Genomic DNA, 20306 nt, shown 5'->3' with positions numbered 1-20306 from the left:
AATATGGTGTGTGGAATATGGGCTATGGACTACGGACCGCGCACTTTGTATAAAATACAGACAATTAAAGGTCTAAGGGGCTCATTGAAATAAAATTGAATTTCATTTAAAATTGAAAATTGCTGTAATTGGCTTAATTGGCACCAAGGTGATCCTGATGGGCTTGGTGGGCCGGGCGGCTCTGGGGATGAGAATAAAGTACTTCTCGTTCCCAGAGCCCAGCCGCCAACATCAGTCAAGTATTCAAGTCATTATTCAAGTCAGAAGTCAAACGAGAAGCTCAGAAGTTCGTGTAGCTGGTGTAAAACCGGCAAATTTACAGCAGATTGGAACAGGAACAAAAGGGAACGAAAAAAAGAGCGCATTTTGAAATTTGAGGGTTGTCATAATTCTGCAGGATTATTCTAATTAATGCGATCTTCAGATGCAAAATCGCCCTCAGCTCCATTGTACGGCTCATTGGTTCTGGAGGCACCTTTCCACTACTGCAACTAGAAGTGTCCTTATCCCTTGGAAACGCTGATGAAAACCTAGCAGGGTTTGTTACGGCTACCCTAGAAGGTATATTTAGCTGCTTAGATTTTCATTTTGGCAATGGTTTTTGGAAATGGTGTCCCTCAAGTTTCTTCCGGTTGTTTGTGTCACCAATATTAGTGCTCTGCGCTGGAGATTCCTCGACACATTTAAAATAAAGTTCATCATCATCATATGATGATTTCTCTTGAGACGCGATAGACCCAGGGACGATTTGGAAAGGAGTTGTCATTTTACCAAGAAAAGCGATGGATACCTCATCCTTCCGTTGTCAAATGTATTGCTTGTGATAATTTGAAAATCAAGAGCTGTTTACCAACCTATTTTTCTTGCATTTTTCCTTCGGGTACGAGCATTTTCAGGCAGGCGGATGTACATAAGAACTTGTTTGCTTCTTGAGCAGTGGCAATTATGTAAACTTATTTAAAACTTACTTGGCATTTCCACCTGCTAAAATGTTCCTCTACCGATCTATTTTATAGTGATAAAGTCTCTCAGAGAAAGATCAAGCGAGAGCTCATGATCATAGTTTCTCTCACTATGCTTCATTCAGATTTGTGAGACTGTGAGAAGTTTCATTTACATGGTATGAGAAGAAGTTGAACATCACAGACGAAGCGAAGCAACTACAAAGGTACACGCTAATGTATATTTCTGATTTCTTAATACATTATCGAGACCTAATTATGGCCCTTATTTTTACATGTACTTGGGGTGTGTTCCAAGTGTTCAGCAGTGCAGCAACTCTCGTAACCTGCTATTGTTTTGTATTGTGAGCAGCTTCTATTGTTTTTAAGTCTTAGTCATTGTTTCAATTCTTTAGTCTTTTGTTTTTGGCTAGGGTAGCAAGCCAATCGCATTATGTTACGAGAGCTGCTACATCACCCTAAGGGTTAGATGGCCCTAATTTTACATTTTATGTTATTTAATTATGATAAGTCATGAGATTCCTTTAAATTTATCCTGGGACAGCTGTCATGTAACTGGGACCTAAAGTTGCAATAAAGTTCAAGTATGAGTGCAGGTCTTCCAGTGAGCATGCACACAAACAACAAAAAGTACATTCCTTGTGCAGCATGATCACTCAGTGGGTTGGAGGCCATTTAAGCTTAGCATAGACTTTAATTTCTGGTGCATCTTTGATTGATCTCTTTAGTTTGGCACAAACAAACAAGTCGGAGAATCTAAGTGCCTGCACATAACTGTCTACTCTGCTTAGGGTCTTTTCAGGGTCAATGAAATAATGAACAATAATATTACAACACTTGTTTTAGAATCCCAACTGGTAGGAGACAGACCAGTTGGCTATTTTACAAGGGCAACTGCAAAACTGAACAGGGACAACCCAAAACTATATCAGCCAGTGGTTAGAGTGTGGCTGGAGACAGCCAACATACAACTCATCATACAGCCTCCCCCTTGCGACAACCACTTGGCCACTTTCACACGCTCCGCATGGAGAACATAGACAATTAGTCGCATGTGTTTACCATTTTAAAGCTACTGGTAGCTGTTATTATGGTCCAGGGCACTGCAGTTAAGAGTCCTTGCACCTGTGCGCTATAGGTCAGGGTTTTCGATAAGCACATTTTGAAATAAAAAGAAAGGTTTTTACTGTAGTGGCACTTACTGGTTTGGTAAGAGATAACTACATATACATTTTTATGTGTTATTGTTAGTTGGACTTTTTGTGCTCATTGATATCAAACTGTCCGTCAGTGTTTTGTTTTCCTACTTAAACCTCCACGTTTGGATAATGACAAAGAGTTGTGATGCAATTAGTTTTGTTCCATTCTTTGCTTGTGCAGTCTAGAAAGTAAATATTGCGCAAATTTGTGCAAACATGACTTGTCCAATGCCCATGCACCACTAAGCACCGACCTCCCAAACTTTGCCATAATCACCATAATTTATACTGGGATGAGCATTTGGCAGTAAAATATGGTAATTGCTGTTAATAGTCAGTGTTTATATTGTAAACCATTTCAGTTGTCTGTCAATTGGAATTGAAATCATGGCACAAGGAGGAGTATCTGTAGAAGCACAGGAGATTTCTGCTCAAAGCAAGGAAGCACTGGACATTACTCTTTTAGGGAGTGAATGGAATTCATCGGCTGGGGGGTTGTCAACATTAAACAGAGAGCTTGCAATTCATCTGTCACAACAGCCAAATGTCAGAGTTTCTGTGTTGGTCCCAGAGGGTTCTTGCAAAGATGACGACAAAAAGGCAGCCCAAAATTTTGGGATCAATGTTCTTGATGCAGGACAACAACCTGGCTTCAGTGAACCTCTTGACTGGTTGGGCTTCCCACCACAAGATCACACAATAGATATTGTTGTTGGCCATGGTGTGAAACTTGGACGGCAAGTTAACGTGATAAAACGTTCTCCACAATTCCAAAATTGTAAATGGGTGCACATAGTGCATACTGCTCCAGAAGACCTCAGCAAATATAAGGGTTATGATAATCCTTCTTCAAGAGGAGAACAGAAGCACTGGGATGAGGTTGATCTTTGCAAATATGCTGACCTTGTTGTTCCAGTGGGACCAAGACTTAAAAAGGCTTATTCTTCCTATTTGCAGGGGTGTAAGAAGGTTGAGGATATTTTTGAAATAGTTCCGGGTCTATTTCATAGGGAATTTGGGGATTTAGTGCAACAGGCCAAAATTGAGAGTGATGATGATTTCAAGGTGTTGTTGTGTGGGCGTGGAGATGAGGAGGACTTTGAACTGAAGGGATATGACATAGCTGTTAAGGCATTTGCCGATCAACGCCTGAAAGGAAAACGTTATTATCTTCTGTTTGTGGGTGCCCCTGATGGGAAGCAGGATGAGGTCAGGAGAAGACTTCTCAACTGTGGAATTACTGATGAGCAGCTGACAGTGCGAAAATTTGTACAGAACCGGGCAAAAATGAAGGATCTCTTTTGTGAAGTTGACCTTGTCATCATGCCCTCAAAATCAGAGGGATTTGGTCTTGTTGCTCTTGAAGCATTATCAGCTGGTTTACCAGTTCTTGTAGGGAGTAATTCAGGATTTGCAAGAACAGTACAAAACATTCCCTTGGGAGCATACAGCATAGTTGATTCAGAAGATCCAGGTAAATGGGCTGAAGCAATTGAGGGTGTTGGTGTTAGACACAGCGTGTGCCTTCAAGAAAGCAAATTACTGAGAGAAGCTTATGGCCAGGAGTACTGTTGGAAAAAACAATGTGAAGCACTTGTTGACAAGTTACGGAGTATGGTTCATGGTACGCTAATAATTATTAATATCCATTTTCGTGATCTGAATTTTTGTTTCAAGAGGACCTTATGCCTTTTTTCCAGTCCTGTGAGCTGGAAGTTAGCCCTGGGCAGATTCACTTTTAGATAGTACATGTATCAATCCTGATTTAGAAAACCGCTTGAATTCTGTCCTGTCATGTCGGTGGGGTTGCCCAACGTAATGACTGGCATGTTGTCCAAAGGTTGAGATCTTTGTTCCAGTGATATAATATTACACTGTACTGGGGCTGTCCTCCCTAATAAGCCCTTGCCCTTAGGATAAGTGTACATCTAATTAATTTTGTGGGTTCCCTTGGAGATTAAAAGTGTATTGTTCATGGTCTTTAAACAGTAGAAGCAAAGTTCCCTTCAATTCCTGAAATTTTTTTAACATTCATTGCCCACTCCTGAGGCCATTATAGTATTGGATCATGACAGGGATCAGTCACTTAGTGGTGAAACATGACTACAAAATAGTTGTCCATGAAGGCCTGCTAAGACAATGAAAGAGAGGCACATACATGTTGAACAGTATAATACTGGAATTACAATACACAAGCTAAATATTATCATATTACTGTGACTTTCATCATTTTGTGGAATCTCACCTTGAAGCGCTAAGTGCCAAACCACGTTTTGGCTTCCATCAATCAAATTTCCAAACAATTAGCTGGTAAGATCGACTCCACCTCCAGAAAGTGAATTGGAGTTTTTGTTTAGTTCGCAGCTTGATTACCATTTTGATATGCTTTTTAGAGTGTCTTCAGTGAAAGGATTCCTACATATTCCATCGCTTTCCATCAGCATCAAGTTCAAATTTACGAATGTACCATGGGAACCAATGATGCTGATTGGTAGGTTATGTTATGCATCAATTGATTTTGTTTGATTGATGGAATCCAAAACTCACTTTGGCCATTGGTGCTTGAAGATGATATTCCACAGAATTATGAAAATCACAGTAATACACCAGCTGTATAAAATGATATGTTATAATGTTATGCAAAAAAAATTAGAATAAACATCTTATCAACCACTAATAAAGGTAAAACTAATAGTAAGACTGTAAATAAAGTCAATAAGGAAAAATGAGAATATTTTGAGTACTTAATACTATAAAAAAAAGAGTTCATTGCATGATCTAAAATCATTAATTTTTCTGAATGGCTCCGACCTAAATTTCTGTAGTTGCTGTTTTTTAAAAAAGTATCAGTGGTAAAAGTTCATATCAGGAGAATCATCCAATGACGGTGCAATTTGGTCTCTTTATCAGAGAGCTCTACTTCTGAAGCATCTGCTGCAGCTAACTTGGTTGAAGAACAGCCTTGTGCAATCCCAGGAGCATTTGTTCAGGCTGCCCCAACAACAATGCAGCAGCATGTTATTCAGGAAGGTGCAGTGATTTCATACAGGGAAAATGCAAGGACATCAGGCCAAAGAAAAACTTCCAGTGAAAAGAAAGGTACAGTAGTTTTTCTGTTTTGCATCTCACAGGTACATTGAACACACAAGATTCCCTGCACATGTACCTTAGGTTCACTCACTTTCACCAAAAAAAGCAGCCAAGCCTGTGTTAACACAACAAAGCAATGCTCCCATATAAGTATTTTTAAAAAGAACTTATATAAATCATACTTGAAAAGTATATATTTGAATGTACTGCAAATTAAGGTTATTTGTGGTTGTGTTTGAGTTAGAATGCTAGAAACGCAGACTTCTATATCGGTACAAGATTAAAGAAATTAATATAAACATTTGTGTGTGTGTCTGTACATACATCCAAGTATTATAATTGGACAATAAAATCTAAAGCTTTAGAGGTTAATACATTGCCCTTTTCTGAGAATTGTATACTTTTGTCATTACATAATTATAAATTAAGGTGCTATTTATTAGAGTAGTTTTAAGGTCTCGGTAAAGAAAAATGAGGTGTGCGTGAAAAAATGAAATTGTCGCACTGCCTTTTTGTACGGTATAGGGTTAAACTATACCATATGAAAGCTAATAGATTGAATTATTTGAATAAAGTTTTAGTTTTTTGGTATTTAATATAACTGCCTCTTAGTTTTGAGGCCTCAAACTCAGAGCGACCAAGTCTGCTCCAGAAGCTCCTGCCCCTTCACTTTATTGTGAAAATAACTGCATTTTGTTGCGTCACAGATAAATGGACTCCAATACCTTGTGAGGAGTTTTTGGTATGTTAAGAATTGAAGGTTGAAACTCTCATCTCATACTTAATTTGGTTTGAAAAAGTGTCATAAAATCAGCGTCGGAAGACAAATGAAAAATTCCTCTTGCAGTATTTGGGGTAGAACGTACAATCGTCTATTAGTTATTTAAGTGAATTATTAGAAACCTATGTTCCAAGGCGTATGTTAAGATTGTCTACGCAATTGCTCCTCCATGAGCCCAAATTTAATCTCAAGACGTATGGCTCAGGTGCCTTCTCTGTTTGTGCACCTCGATTATGGAATAGTCTTCCTATAGAAATAATAGGAGGTGTGACTCTATTGGCACTTTTAAGAAGAAACTTAAGACATCTTTTTAAGAGCTCATATTTTTGTTAGCTATGAGTACATATTTAAATATTACTAATTATTGATTTTTATTATTTTATATTTTGTATTATCTTACTCTTTTATTTGACGTATATAAGTATAAATTGGACATTATTATTATTATTATTATTTTTGGAACTTTTAAAGCGCTCTTGGACATTGTAATGTAATCAGCGCTATATAAATAAAGTATTATTATTATTATTATTATTAGAACTGAAAATTTGGAAGCGCCATCTTAAAGCCTGTCGCGACAGGAGGTTCAACAAGTTGTAATTTTGGCGTCACAATAAACCCCTAGAAAATCAAGTTTGCAGTTTCGCGTGCAGTTCACGGTCTGCTGAAAAACTCCGCTCCCTACTTGAAAGCCAATTATGCGGAGCCAATCAGTGTTTGGGTACGTGCTAAGGTAGCAGATCATGTGTGAAGCCTGTCAATTGATACCCAATCCTTTTAAGTGTGATTGACATGATACATCAATCATTTTTAACGCGCAGATCATGGAAACTAATAACAATGATTTTAGGGGTTTTAAAATGAATTTTTCAATTTTTTTTTTCGGGAAAGGATACTTCACAGCCCACCGATTGAAGGTTTCCAAAAACAAAACATTTACTTTATACCGAGACCTTAAGTGCTATCTCTATTTCCATGTAAACCATCTGAGCTGCCCAAGTTATGGAAGTGGACCCAAACAGGGCCAAAGAAAAACTCTGACCAAGATGAGAATTGAACCGGTCTGGAGGTGGTGGGTTCAATTCCCACCCCTTTGGCCAGAGTTTTCATTGCCCTTGTTTGGGCCCACTTTCAGTAAGTGTCTATCCATGGCCATGTGATAGTAGGTAGCTATGACAATAAGGCGGTTGTAAGGCTGCCTCTCCTAGGGGGGTCTGGGGGCATGCTCCCCCCAAAAGTTTGAAATCTAAAAGCTTGGAAATTCGATTTCTTGCTTTCTGGGGATCAAAGTTATTATTAGCTAAGGTATTGTAATGACAAAATATTTTATGAACAAAAGGAGCAGTATTTTTAATTTTTCAAGACTTTCTTAATTCAGAGGCAATGAAAGAGTTAGTAAAGTATTCTTGAGAAAGTGAAAATACTACAGTATTTATGAGAAAAGAATATAGAAAGTAAAATTTATTCAAAATGTAACCTTTTCTTTGGAAAGAATGCAAACAATGGACCTCTTTGGATTGTACGTTTGTTTTTCCATTTCAGGCCACATGAGGGAATTTTTCCTTTTGTTTTTTATAAGTTATGCTTACATACATGTATGCACATGCATAAGATGACATTTGAAAGAAACTGTTCCCTTGAGGAACATCACATGGTCTCATATGGGAAAACAAAACTTACAAGCTAAAGATATGCATTTCATCGGCCACGCTTGGCCGCCGCCATCTTTAATAAACAGCCGACGTGAAAGCGAGGCTAACTTTTAGGATTATGATACTGCTAACAGTGGTGGAAAGCGTTTTGGTCGCGATTGATCGTGAACACACGCGAGGCAAAGGAACATACGCTTTGTACACAAATTCTCAAGACAAGTGTAGGCAAATTTTGAACATTTTTTGCACTATTGAGTGGTTAGGGTGTAAACATTTTAAGAGCTTTGAGTTGCACAATTTTAATTTAAACCTATTTATAAGAAAAATACAGTGGAGAAATTGATACATTATTGGCATCCTCACAAAAACAAATTAAATGGATTTAGAAATTGTATTTTTTAAAGAGGTTTGTTTTTGAAGAATTTGTAGACCAAGTAGCCCGGTGACTTGATGACCCACAGTTACTGGAGCTCTGACGGTAGCCGGCTTCTATTCAAAGGCCTGCCCACTTCCATTAGGGTTTGTGGTGGAAATGTTGAATTACATGTATGTCTTTCACTCCACTAATTAAAAGCTTTGAAGCTTCACAAACTGATTGTGACTCAGTTCTTCAGGTAGCCACCGTGTCCTATTTGGGGCAGTTTGAAATTGCCTCATTGTACCTTTTCCCAAATGAAGCGAAGGCAGGTCAATAATATTTTTTTTATTACCTTTGAATGGACAGTAGCAGTCTACACTTGGAGTATCAAATTCAGTGTGAAGAGATCACAACTTGACTGATCACTGTCCCTAACTGATTCCACACCCTAATGTTGAGACAAGTATCAAAAGAGTTTGTCATTTGAACTGATTTTTTGTGGTACAGTACGTTAAATCGTCACAAAAAATAGTAGACTTTGGAAAAGAGCACGAAAGCCTTCAATGGGATACTGCTTGAAGTAAATTTACTATTCTTAATTAGTGGAAGAATTATATATCCTGTAAGTGACAAGACTGATCAGCATATTAGGATTTGTTTATACAACTACCAGGTATTACCTTAACTGAATGTAACTGTATGGAAGGAAAAATAACCTTTCCTTGCTTCCGCTAGTTTACTCCTGTTTGTAGCTCTAAACTAATCTTGGCTGCAAATTTATTAATGCTAAATTAATTACCACTTGTTGTCTGATACAAATACGGTACTTTGCACAAGGCAATGGAAACTGTGGCTTTCCTCACATGTATTTTCACCCGATGTTCATGAAAAGTTGAATATCTTTAAAAATTTCCTAAGAGGGTAACAGGAAACTGACCACATTCATTAACAGTGAATGCTACCATAAAGAGATAAAAGTACTTTTAATAATAATCATTTAGGATTTTAACAAAACAGAAAAGATGATGCATGGATTAAAGCAGTGGACCTCTCTAACGTACATGCTCAACATGAATTGATTATCATATGCAAAAGAATGTGGCAGAACCTCGCTAAAAGTGGACATCAGTTTTGTCTGAAAGTGATAGACCTTGCAGCAAAATGGTGACTGGCATTTCTAAAAAGGAAATGCCTGTTTGTTATGACTTTTAAATCAGCAGAAAGGATTATTGTTTCCACAACTGGAACTTTATAAACGTATTTGGTCTTTACAGGAATGGATGCAAATAAGATAAGACAAAGATCAAAGCCTGCAGTGACATCTAGAAAGGAACGTTCCTTGCGTGCATTTGGAGGTAGGAGAAGTATTTTACAGTGCCAGTGTGAGCTAGCTGTTTCAGAGGAGCTCTCCCTTTGCCAATTTCCTCTCTGCCAACGCACATGTACCGATATATGGGTCAGTCATTCCCCACAAAGTTTGCCATCTGCAATCTAAGCCCCCTGCAATACACATACAAGCATTTTAGTGATGGGCGGAAGGAGCAACAATTTGCAGTTATGTTAAGTTTTACTGAGAGTTTTGAGTTAGCAATGCTTGAAACGCCCGTACATGTAGTTCTTGCCAGCTATAACAATCATATTTTGAGCAACTAGAGTAATGGGCAGTGCGACAGTAGACATGAAATTAGGTTAGTTTAATTTGCCATTTCTTTATGAGTAGATAATTTTGTTTAAAGGGGCTAGGTCACGCTATTTTAGGTAATTTTGTTTAATTTTGTTAATTATGAGCTCTAAACGTCAAATTGGCAGGGCAATAGTCTTTCGTTTGCAAAATCACGGCCACATAACAACTGAGAATGATTTTCCAGCAGTGTAAATGACATTTTGATATAGACTGATATAAATTTGAAAAAAGGTGGGCCGACGTTTTTCAAATTTATCCAAATTCTGTCCATTTCAGTCCTCTCCAGTTTTGTCCATCCATGTCCCTTCTTGGCTTCCCTGTGTTTTGTTAGAGTTCTTGTATAGTTTTGAACAGTTATTTTGATATGTTAGTTAATTCTATGACCATTCGATCAGTGCTGAAATTGCCTAAAATTGCTTTCTTAGTACTTAAAAGTACTAAGAAAATTGAGAATCCTTGATTAAAACAGTGATGATGGGTGGGAAAATGAAGACTGGATTATATCTTTGTATAGAGCAACTTAGGTTGAATAAATAGGATTCTATTAAAGTGCCCCTAACCCCAAAATATTTTTTTCCGCTAAAATTAATCTTTGCACCTGTTCGAAATGCATTGCGGTCATTTTTTTCCTTTTTCTAACAAATCCTACCATTTTATAGGCTTCAAAAACCAGGTCTCTTTAGTTCACGACGGAGTCAGAAGGGGAGTGGGTCTATTCCTGATTTGACGTCACAAACTGATTTACATTGCATTAACTCTTTGTAAACGTGCATGCAAAGTAGATTGTGACGTCAATGGCAGCAAGGCGTTTCGAAGAGTTGCAAACATTCATTTTAGGGTTAAAGTAAAGACTCCGCGTGGGCCATCACGTCGGCCAACGCGTAGGTTGACTCACCACCAACACACTACCGACGCGTCGGCCGACACACTACAGACGCGTTGGTCGAAATACTTTTGATGAGCTCGAAGATCATTGCCAAGAGAGGGAAGAACAGCTACAACGACTGTATTTATCAGGAATAATTGTTGTAAGCGTCATAAGTGATTTGACGATTGGTGAAGTTATCGTGGTAGGGTTGTGAGCAATGTTAGTTGTCGCAAAATAGAATTTTGCGGATAGTATTCACGATTTTGGAGTAAACTATAAAGTATGTAGACTCATTTGGTGAAATACAGATTTTTCCGTGTTTTTGCTTTGTTTTTGTGTTTGTGTTTGCACAAGCAATTCAGAGGCTGATGTGTTTGTTTATTAGCGCAAAGTGAAAGTAGGCCATCAGCTGTAAAGGAAGGTTTGAAAAGGTTCCAAAGTCAAGTTGTACATCCTGATAACTACTGATAAATAAGGCTACCATTTAAAATAATAGAGGAAGACTTCGGTAGTCGGCGCACTTGGTGTGATAGGCGAAAGGGCTGTGCAGTCTACCGTTGACGGATCACCATCCTTTTCATCTTAATTTTGTCGTTGTGTTTTGAAAAATCTAGGAAGTTTAATCGTTCTAAACTAGTAGTATAATTACTATGTTTAAGCACAATTAGCAGAAATCACAACAGAACCTTTCTTAGGCTTATTTGCAACGGTACACCTTGGTGATCCGTTCATTGCTAAATAATTTCAGTAGATTGTAACAAATTTATTGGCAACGGATCACCATGGTGTACCGTTGAGATTTTGAAGGAGAAAAAAAGCCAATGGCTTGAAAATATCGCTGTTGTTAAGTTGTGTTCTAGTGCTTGTTTTCTAGTAAACAATTGGGCAAAGAAACCGATTTAAAGGGACCGTGAATACTTTTGCAAGAAACGGTGACGGTGTACCGTGATCACAATGGTGATGTTCGTTGTTTTCACAAGCAATTTTCTACAAGTCAATGGGTGGAGTCCTTCATTTAAGGGAATGTACTAGTAAATTCTCTAACCCTAACCCTGACTTTCTCTTTGCAGAGCTATAATTTCAATACATATTGAAATAGAAATCAACAAGACAATTGACTGTTAAGTAAAAAAAGTACAACGGCAAATCGTTTAAAATAGTAGTTGCAACCTTATTATGATGAAACCAAACAACCTTTTTTCTACATACTCCACCGGTGTAAGAGTGTACTTACACACCAAAAGGAGAACATTTACTGTTGTACGCTATAGAGCTGAAGACGAGTTAAGGTAATAACTAATACTTGATACCACCACCCCTCTTTCGGATGATTGTGTCACAGTGTCTATTCTTTTACAGGTAAAAATTCCCGTCTCTTTTTCGCGGGGACCCTGGCACAGCGCATGAGGTGCCCTCTCAGTGTGTTACTTAGCTTGAACTTATGCCCTCTTCAGTTGAGGAACTTTTTAAACACTAGGGAGTGTTCCTATTTCCTTTGGAAATCCTTTCAACCGTTGCTGTTGAAATATCACAAAAATCTGCAACTTCACGATCGGAAAGTCCTTCAATTTAACGTGGCTTCAGTAAAAAGCTCTTGGCCGTGCGACGTTCAATATCGAAACAGTGTTATATTAAAAGCCATTACGCTTGTGCAGCTTTTCGATCGCTTGTAAATCTGCAAGATATCTTTCCTTTTTAGCAGCAAGTCAACTCTTTCTATCAATTTTAAAACTAACTAAACATGCTTCCACGTATTTTAATTGCGAAAGTCCCATGAAAACAACTGTTACCGAATACATTATACAGTAATGGCGCTTTTTGTTATCTGAATTGCGTCATTCAACACCCAGACAATCTCGGTCATAAATAGCTGTAACACTTCGCTTGAACAGCAAGTGAAGCGCATCAAAGCTGTTAATAACGTACCCCTCCTCCTCCCTCCAATCAGTGTTGCATTTACTGGTTGGTTTTTGCACTCCAACCCATAAACATCAACATTGAACGGGGAGAGGGGGCAAATTGCCGTCTGTGTTACAACATTTGTGACCGAGGCTGTAGCTCAGGCTCAACAGGACGCCGACGAGGTGGCAGACTTGGTCCGGCAAAGTGAACAGCACATCGCCACCTACAAGGAGCAGTTGAAATCAAAAGATGACCGCATTGAGACCCTGGAGCAGCAGCTATGAACCTTGCAGAACCCTCTAGAACCATCAGCTGCAACAAACCATGAAGCTGCTACAAAGGTCGACCGCAATGACCTTACCGAGATCTATCGACGATTCGCGGCGGTGCTCTCTTCCCTGAATGTAGCCCGAGTGTATCCTGAACAACGCTTACAGACTCGCAGGCACAGCACGCAGCACGGTTAGAGACTTCCTCGGCATAGCAGAGCTGAGAATTGTCAACGTAGTGACATACCAAAGCACCCTGGAGAGGCTGGGAGACACGAAACTTTCGGCAGTGAAAAGGATCAAGTAGGAGTGCCGAAGGCAGCTGGGTGGTCTGTTGCCGTTGGTGAAACGACTTCGCGTCGCAAAGAGGCTGTAACCGATTGCGTTGGAAGATGCCTTCTAGTACGCATAATTTCCAGTACAAGTAGGAGGGAAAGTATGAGTAAAAGAAGTGAGGAGTACATTTTTGCACGCCTTTTCGTTTTGCATCATTCCCGATGGACTGAGTGAGGGGTTGCATCTGTTGATGGTCAATGTACAGAAAACTACAGATAAACATGTACATTAAAGGACTTTTGAGCTCAGTCGTTTAAATTTACTTTCCCTTTTAGTGTGTGATTAAACAGAGTTTTAAAGGACATGTGGCCTACTACAATGTATAGAGTAATTAATTTTGTCGTACCGAGAATGTCATTACAACATGTAATTTGATCACCATGAATTTACAAGGTCTAATCTCATTTTCAGACACCTTTATCAAGCTCCTAATCAGTGTATCAGACCTAAACGAAGAACAAGAGAAAGAAGTCTATAACCTTCTAGAAACCCAAGTCAAAAGTTTTGTGAAATCCCGTGACTATTCCTCAAATAAACAGAAAGGAGTGAGAGCCTTGACTAAATTTATCACACAAGCCTACAAGGTATCCTTAAAAGCTGTCAACATGGGCTCCCTCGAAATCATCTTGCATTGCCTCACCTTAAGAAGTCTTGAGCATATGTGGAATGATCATCTTTCTGGTCACCTCAATAAAGTGGCAGAACGATACCTTGTGACAGATGAAATGAAGAAGAAAGTTGGACTGGAGACAATAAATCTGAAAACAGCCATAGACGAGGAAAACTACTTGGCCTGCAGGAATTTTTTTACCGAAATGTCAGGTGCTTGTTCATGTAAATACTTGATCATGACAAAACAAACAACAAAATATTTTTTTAGTTATGCTTGGGAAGTACTGTACTCTGTACAAGTAACAGCTGGACCTTAGCCTTTCAGTGTAAGAATCTGCAATGTACATGCAGACTTTTTGTTTAATATTTACTTTTAAATTAGTAGATATTGCAGTGGCAAAGTAAGGCTGGTCAAGAGAAAGAGTACCTGAACTAACGTTTTTATTATCCTTACTGTTTTAATTTTCTTATCAGACTAGTTCGCCCAATACATTGTTTGTTTCTGTCCCTTTCATGAGGCAGTGAGGGCCTTATAGAACAGTTGCACCAACAACAAAGGGAATCATTCACGACAGAAGAAATTTAACAGTGAAACGTTAACCAACAACTCTCTCTAATCCAAGTGGTGATATGTCTTCGTTTTCAGGAGAAGCAGACATTGATTTGTTATCCTTCCAACAAGGTTTACTTAATCAGGGGTCCGGCTCAAGTGAAATGAACACATCTGCAGATCACATGGCTGTAAGTTTCTAAATGGATTTCTAAAAAAGCATTGTGTGTGCAAACAAAACATATACATAATGTTAAAAATACAAAAGGTTAAATCTGTAGAACGCAAACAAAGAACCCAAGCAAACAAACAAAACGGAAAAAACGAATGCTCGTTTTTATCCTGGCATGCATGAAGGTATCTGCATAACCTGGTTTATTACTGTGTAATATATCATAGTTGTATAAGTGGCGTAACAAAATGACAGCCTCAGTCTTGCAGTTTGCATTTGGAGGTTGCCTTTTTATGCATTGACCGCCATGAAAATGTATCCTTCATAAAGACACATTTCTATAAGTTCCGAAAGGACAATATGTTGGAACAGCTCTTCATTGGCATTCATTTATGTTCCAAGGGTCTTGTTATTCTATTACGTACATGTCAATGAATATGAAATCAATTCTGATTTATGAGTTTCCCCCCTTTAATCGATTTTTTAAAAAATTTGTATCCACATGATTTTTGCGGATTAGATCAACTACATTTCAGTTGTCCCAAGTATCTCATCAGTTCACTAAAGCTCTCAAGATACTGTACCTGGTGTAAGTTCCCATATTCAAGTCTCCTGTACTGTGGCTCATCATTACGTATTGGAGCATTTGAACTAGTGAACGCAAGCAAAATTTAAAGGTTCAACTCCAGTTTGGAACACTGGAAATTTTCCATGCATGCCCAAATCATTTACGGTAATTAAGTCTCTTCAGATTTGTTAGAGATATTCTTGAATCATCCAATGTCTTAGATTGTCTTAGATCTTGATGAAAAATTATATCCATCTCGAAGTCCTTGATATTGAAGGTTCCTTGTTAGCTTTGTTCACATCTTATTTATATAGCGGAAGACATGGGGCTGGGGAGGATAATAAGTCATCTAATTTTTTTTTTTTGCCATTACATCTGGCCTGAGTTGTTCAAGAACCTACTAACACTAATTTGGGCCAGATGCATGCATTTTACTCCTCTCTTTTAAAGAGTGCATTAGTTCCTCCTATCGCTGTAACCAAGATAATCCGCCAAGGATTTACAGCAAATGCCATTCAAAACGTTTATCTCATGCCTTTTTTTTAGTAACAAAGGAAGTGAAAGCAATAATGTTTCTGTACAAAGTGTTCCATAATATATTGCCCACCCAGGCTACCCTTCATTGCAATGGTTTCGTAGAAAACGTTACACTACATGTAACTTATGCAACAGTGAGGAACAAACGCTACACCACATGTTAACAAGTTACATTATTACAGTTGGTTTTTGGTCTTTATTCCAAAATTGGTGGCACAACAAAACAAGCGAAAACATAAATTTATCCACAAGCCACATACAAAGCATTGGCGAGTACTAAACTAAGCGCCAAACATTTCATTTTCTCCACATTGCCTCCGTGGGGACGAACTGAATTTTCAAAGCTTTCTTTTTTGTATCCGAGAGAAAATGGAAATTCTTATAGAGATCGCGACTGCAAGTAAATCACTACATTATTATTACGGTTGGGGCTACACACCCTTAAATTTTTCAGAATGTCAAGAATATTATTATTGTGAATTCATTTTCATGTTATTTTGCCAAAACGTCCCAGTAAGCTAATTCACATTCTCCTGTACTTTAATTCTTTTTTAATTTTCCTGAAAAGTCTGAAAATTCAATTGGGGTTCCACAAAGAAAAAGACCATGCCCACTTTTGAGACATATGATTGTGTCAATGGCAAACAATTTCTGTATAATTTAAGGAAAAAACTGAGTACATGATTTGCTTCTCGAACATATAAGCTTGAACTGTTAAAAAGTCCCAAACATACTATTTTGCTCCACAATCCTTACTAAACGATTTGTCAAAAGCCTGTGCTGCAATATTTTTTTTAATGTGGGGGTGTCTTTGTTCCAAAGCGCACCTTCACTTCTAATTAGGGCAATGGATTTTGGTGGATGAGAATAATCAAAATAATAAGATTTAGAATGCATAACTCAGAAGTTTGATCAGCCAGGAGATCAAGTTGATGTTGTCTCCCTTACTTCTGTAAAGTTACATTTAACCTTGACAAGATCACAGAAAAGCATTTCATACCTGTTTGAAGTCATGGATGCATGGCATTCCTTGTGTCAGGATATTTATATTTTCATTTGTCATCAGGTCAAGGAACAGGACACAAGCTGGACTATGAGAATGGAAAAGGCCAAAGTAAGTTTACAATGAAAAAAATACTGTTTTTAGCAACATTGGTCTGTGATCAAAGTGAATTTTTACCAGGAATATAATCATCTCACCTTTGGCAGGGGTCCAATCCTCATCCAAATTGAAACTTAAGAGATTATTGTGTGGGATTCAGTCCCTTCAACTGCAGACTTTCACAACACCTTAAAAGTAACATTATTATTGTTTTAGTCCTGTTACGAGGAAGACTGGACAGATTGAATGATCACATGTCCTTTATATTCTTTATATTCTCCTTTTCTCAACTCTGTTGTTTGTAAAGTATTCCAAGCTGTTTCTTCTGTTCTTTATGAAGTGCTTCTTATATTTCATGAAATATTCTGCACTGCTGAGGGTTTGAAATTCTTTACTCTGGTACAAGTCGACTTTTATCACATAGTCATTATTGCAAGAATACAAGGCAAAACAATAACTAATACTTAACCTTTTTTTTGCTTCAGTTGTTTTTTGTTCCCCCCATTTGTGGGCTCTCCTAACAGGCTCCAAATGAAGGTTCCACAGGCGTCCACTATGTGGAGACAGGAGAAATAACTATATGTTAAGTTTGAGATTTTAATTCACTAGGTATCTCGAAGTGCTCTTCATAGGGCGTCAATCAATGGACAATATGAGGAGGTCAAGAGGCACCTGAAGAATGGTGCAAATGTTGATGAAAGAGATCAGGTTCTTCAAGAGATTTGTATTAGTATCTTATTTTCTAATAAGTATATAACCATTCAATAAATTAATATACTATCTTGCCAAAGTTTGCTTAGGCAATTGTGCGTGGAAAAAATAAAATATGTACATTTATACATTAAATGACAGTCAGAAAGGGTAACACTTGGCAGTTCTATAACTGACAATCCTTGGCACTGACCTTCCTGTAATTTTCACACCTGCTGTGTGCCAGTGAGATCCTGACATATGTGAATCTTGTGGTAGCAAACGTGAAGCCCAAATTGCTTTCACTTAGCATCATCGCTTAACATCTCTTTCAGCCATTACTGGACACCAGAATTTATATCCTGGTTTTATATATTTTTTTCTTTCCCCAGTTTTTTTTAACACCGCTGCACCTTGCCTGTTGGTATGGACATAAATTTGTTGTAAAGCTCTTGCTAGATCACAATGCAGATGTCAATGCTGTAGACAGGGTAAGCAGGAAGAGAAGAGATCCCTCCAAGTTGTAGTTCCTCTTAGCGTACTGCTAACTACCGTTCACTAAGTGCCACAATGACACATAAGAACGTCGTCTTAATCAGAATTTGAAGTATAAAAATTGTGTTTGGTAAAAGTGTCAGCCAACAGTCAACCGACAGTTGGTTAATAGGCCATTTTCGAAATTTCAAATATTCAACTTCGTAGTGAGGCGGTGTGGACAAAAATAATAGAAACACTTTGGAATGAATGTAAAAAATATTGACATGTCATCCACTTTCCTTTGACTTTGTCTTTCAAGCTGAATTTTAATATATTGAAAAAGGGCTATTGTCAGTGAGTTGGCGGTAACCTGTCGGTAGGTTGTTGGCTGAAAATGGCATAACTGTTTACTGATCTATCACCCTCAATAACTGAACAAGAGAAAAACTAAGTCATTTAACACGACTGTCTTACTTTTCTAGCTTTTGCGATCGAATTACCGGCCCCGGGGTTTACTGGCTGCCACATTGTAATTTTACGTACCACTTTATTTTAAGCTCAGTCCCCCTCAATTCTTGTGTCAAGGTATTGGGAGTGTTTTTTCATGGGTTTGTTGACACGTTTACACCTTACTTCAACCTGAAAAACTGCGGTTATACTCATTTCGTGGTGAACATTTTGGAGAACTTTGTGGATCCGTACTCAGGTGCCCACACAAACACGATAGAAGGAGTCTGGGGTCTTGTTAAACAAAAGCTCAAAGCGATGAACGGGACCCACAGTGAAAAAATGCCTGGATATCTTGATGAGTTCAACTGGTGGAAAGTTTATGCAGGTGACCACTTTCCCAATATTCAAAAACGCTTTCAAATCCGCTGAAGTGAAGTAAACTTCCTGGCACGTTCAACCAGAATGATAAGCTTACTTGCTCTTTGGATTTTGTTATCTTATTAGCGAATTGTAAAGTCAAATTACTGTGTCGGTAGGCTGTCCGTTACTTGTCAGTGAACTGTTGCCTGACAGTTTACTGATAGTTGGCCAACAGTCGGTTACGGGAGCTCTTCTTCAAAATTATCCAGACATGAGCATATTTAGGGTGCGTTCGATTGACCGTATTCCGGAATAGGAATACATGGAATAGAAGTTAGAAATCCTTCGTTTTTACGGAGATTCACATTAAAATTGTGAAACATCTGCTAAAATGCTATTTTAAACATATTTTTATTATCCTTGCTGCTTTGAAACGCGCCAAACATACCGTTTTAATCATCACTATACGTATTCTTATTCCGGAATAGGGTCAATCGAACACGCCCTAAGTGAGTCTTCAGTTTATCCTAAGTGTGCCCTTGGGCAATTTTCATTAACTTTGGTCTTACCTGATAGGTCTGTTGGCTAGATGAAATCCATTACTTTTGAGACATGATACAAATACACAATAAAATAATTGTTTTGTTGCTAAACTAAAAAAGTTGTGCTTTATTGCATTCTTAGCTATTTCAACAGTTCACAGGTATGGTGAAGTGATCTTCTTGTTTGTTGGATTCTCTTTGGGTCTCTTGTGCATTTATGGCCTATGCCATATATGGTATTGTACACGGGCTTCTGCTTGAGTTGTGCATAAATAAATTTTGCCATCTTAATCAAGTTGTTCACAGTTTAGTCGTGAATGCACAACAACTCATAAGGAGGATGAATTGCTTCGATTAAGCGCCAGCAGAAAACGAAGTGGACCGTGCAGAGTAGGTCAGAATTTGGCTAAGGAAAAGTGACAAATGCAGCACTGAGCACAAGTCAAGCCATCGGTACAGTGAAAAAGTATGTTGTGGGAACTGATGGGAGTCCTACACCGAACAGCTGGACTTTTACTGCTTTGCAAACGGAGTAGGCGAGGCCAAGACGAAAAAAATTCTCTTGACAAATCTCTCGGTGGAGACTTATCAAATAGTAAAGGATTCGGTGGCTGTCGCACTGCACTGATCCACTCACTTATGATGTGATCGTGGAGCAACTCTGTAAACAACTGAAGCCCAGAAGATCAGCTCTAGTCGCCAGGTACGAGTTCAGCGACCAAGCCAGGAATTCTGGTTAGTCATTTGATGATTACAATTATAGCAACATTCAAGCACATGGCCACCAAATGCAAGTTTGGGCAGGCAATGCGAACTGAGCACCTTTGTGATCAATTAGTTTCGGGTATACATGACTTAAAGATGATTACGATGTTGCTTCAAGTGAACCTTGTTGATGTTTCTTTTGATCTTGTGCTACAAAAGTGTTTTGGCTTTAGAAAAAGCTAATAAAGGTGTTCAAATGATTCATGGAGAACAGAGGCTAGGTACCCCAGTCCATACGCTCAATACCCACAAAACTGGGAAGCAACTGTCTTCATTTAAGTCGCCACAGAAGACACCTGGCTCTTGGGATACAGATGCTAAGTCATCTTAGCCTTGTTACCGCAGTGCCCATTCAGTAAGGAACGTTATCACAGTGGCAC

The 20306-nt window shown here is 38.4% G+C and overlaps 1 protein-coding gene and 1 long non-coding RNA gene across 5 annotated transcripts in view; one reads left to right on the top strand and one right to left on the bottom strand.

Annotated features, from left to right (window-relative positions):
- The first annotated feature begins 260 nt into the window (after window positions 1-260).
- LOC137984277 (ankyrin-2-like) overlaps window positions 261-20306 on the top strand; it is a 34185-nt gene continuing 14139 nt past the window's right edge. Inside the window, exons 1-10 of one of the 2 annotated variants that reach the window (XM_068831396.1) lie at window positions 261-561; window positions 1088-1168; window positions 2524-3785; window positions 5072-5260; window positions 9317-9397; window positions 13513-13923; window positions 14360-14454; window positions 16607-16654; window positions 17252-17350; window positions 17725-17823. In XM_068831396.1, coding sequence (XP_068687497.1) covers window positions 2549-3785; window positions 5072-5260; window positions 9317-9397; window positions 13513-13923; window positions 14360-14454; window positions 16607-16654; window positions 17252-17350; window positions 17725-17823 — 2259 coding nt within the window. In that variant the 5' untranslated portion in view covers window positions 261-561; window positions 1088-1168; window positions 2524-2548. Of the gene's footprint in view, window positions 562-1016; window positions 1169-2523; window positions 3786-5071; window positions 5261-9316; window positions 9398-13512; window positions 13924-14359; window positions 14455-16606; window positions 16655-17251; window positions 17351-17724; window positions 17824-20306 lie in introns of both variants that reach the window. The other variant, XM_068831395.1, reaches the window with a different exon arrangement.
- LOC137984281 (uncharacterized) overlaps window positions 5269-20306 on the bottom strand; it is a 37667-nt gene continuing 22629 nt past the window's right edge. For 2 of the 3 annotated variants that reach the window (XR_011119099.1, XR_011119097.1), the window contains 7 exons: window positions 17547-17750; window positions 17112-17195; window positions 16741-16830; window positions 16541-16631; window positions 15020-15086; window positions 13742-13811; window positions 8498-9542 (listed from right to left, as the gene is read on the bottom strand). This is a non-coding gene — a long non-coding RNA (uncharacterized lncRNA). The other variant, XR_011119098.1, reaches the window with a different exon arrangement.

This window comes from Montipora foliosa, chromosome 14, assembly GCF_036669935.1.
Source record: "Montipora foliosa isolate CH-2021 chromosome 14, ASM3666993v2, whole genome shotgun sequence".
NCBI classification, from domain to species: domain Eukaryota; kingdom Metazoa; phylum Cnidaria; class Anthozoa; order Scleractinia; family Acroporidae; genus Montipora; species Montipora foliosa.
This window is presented reverse-complemented; position numbering and strand designations above follow the sequence as displayed.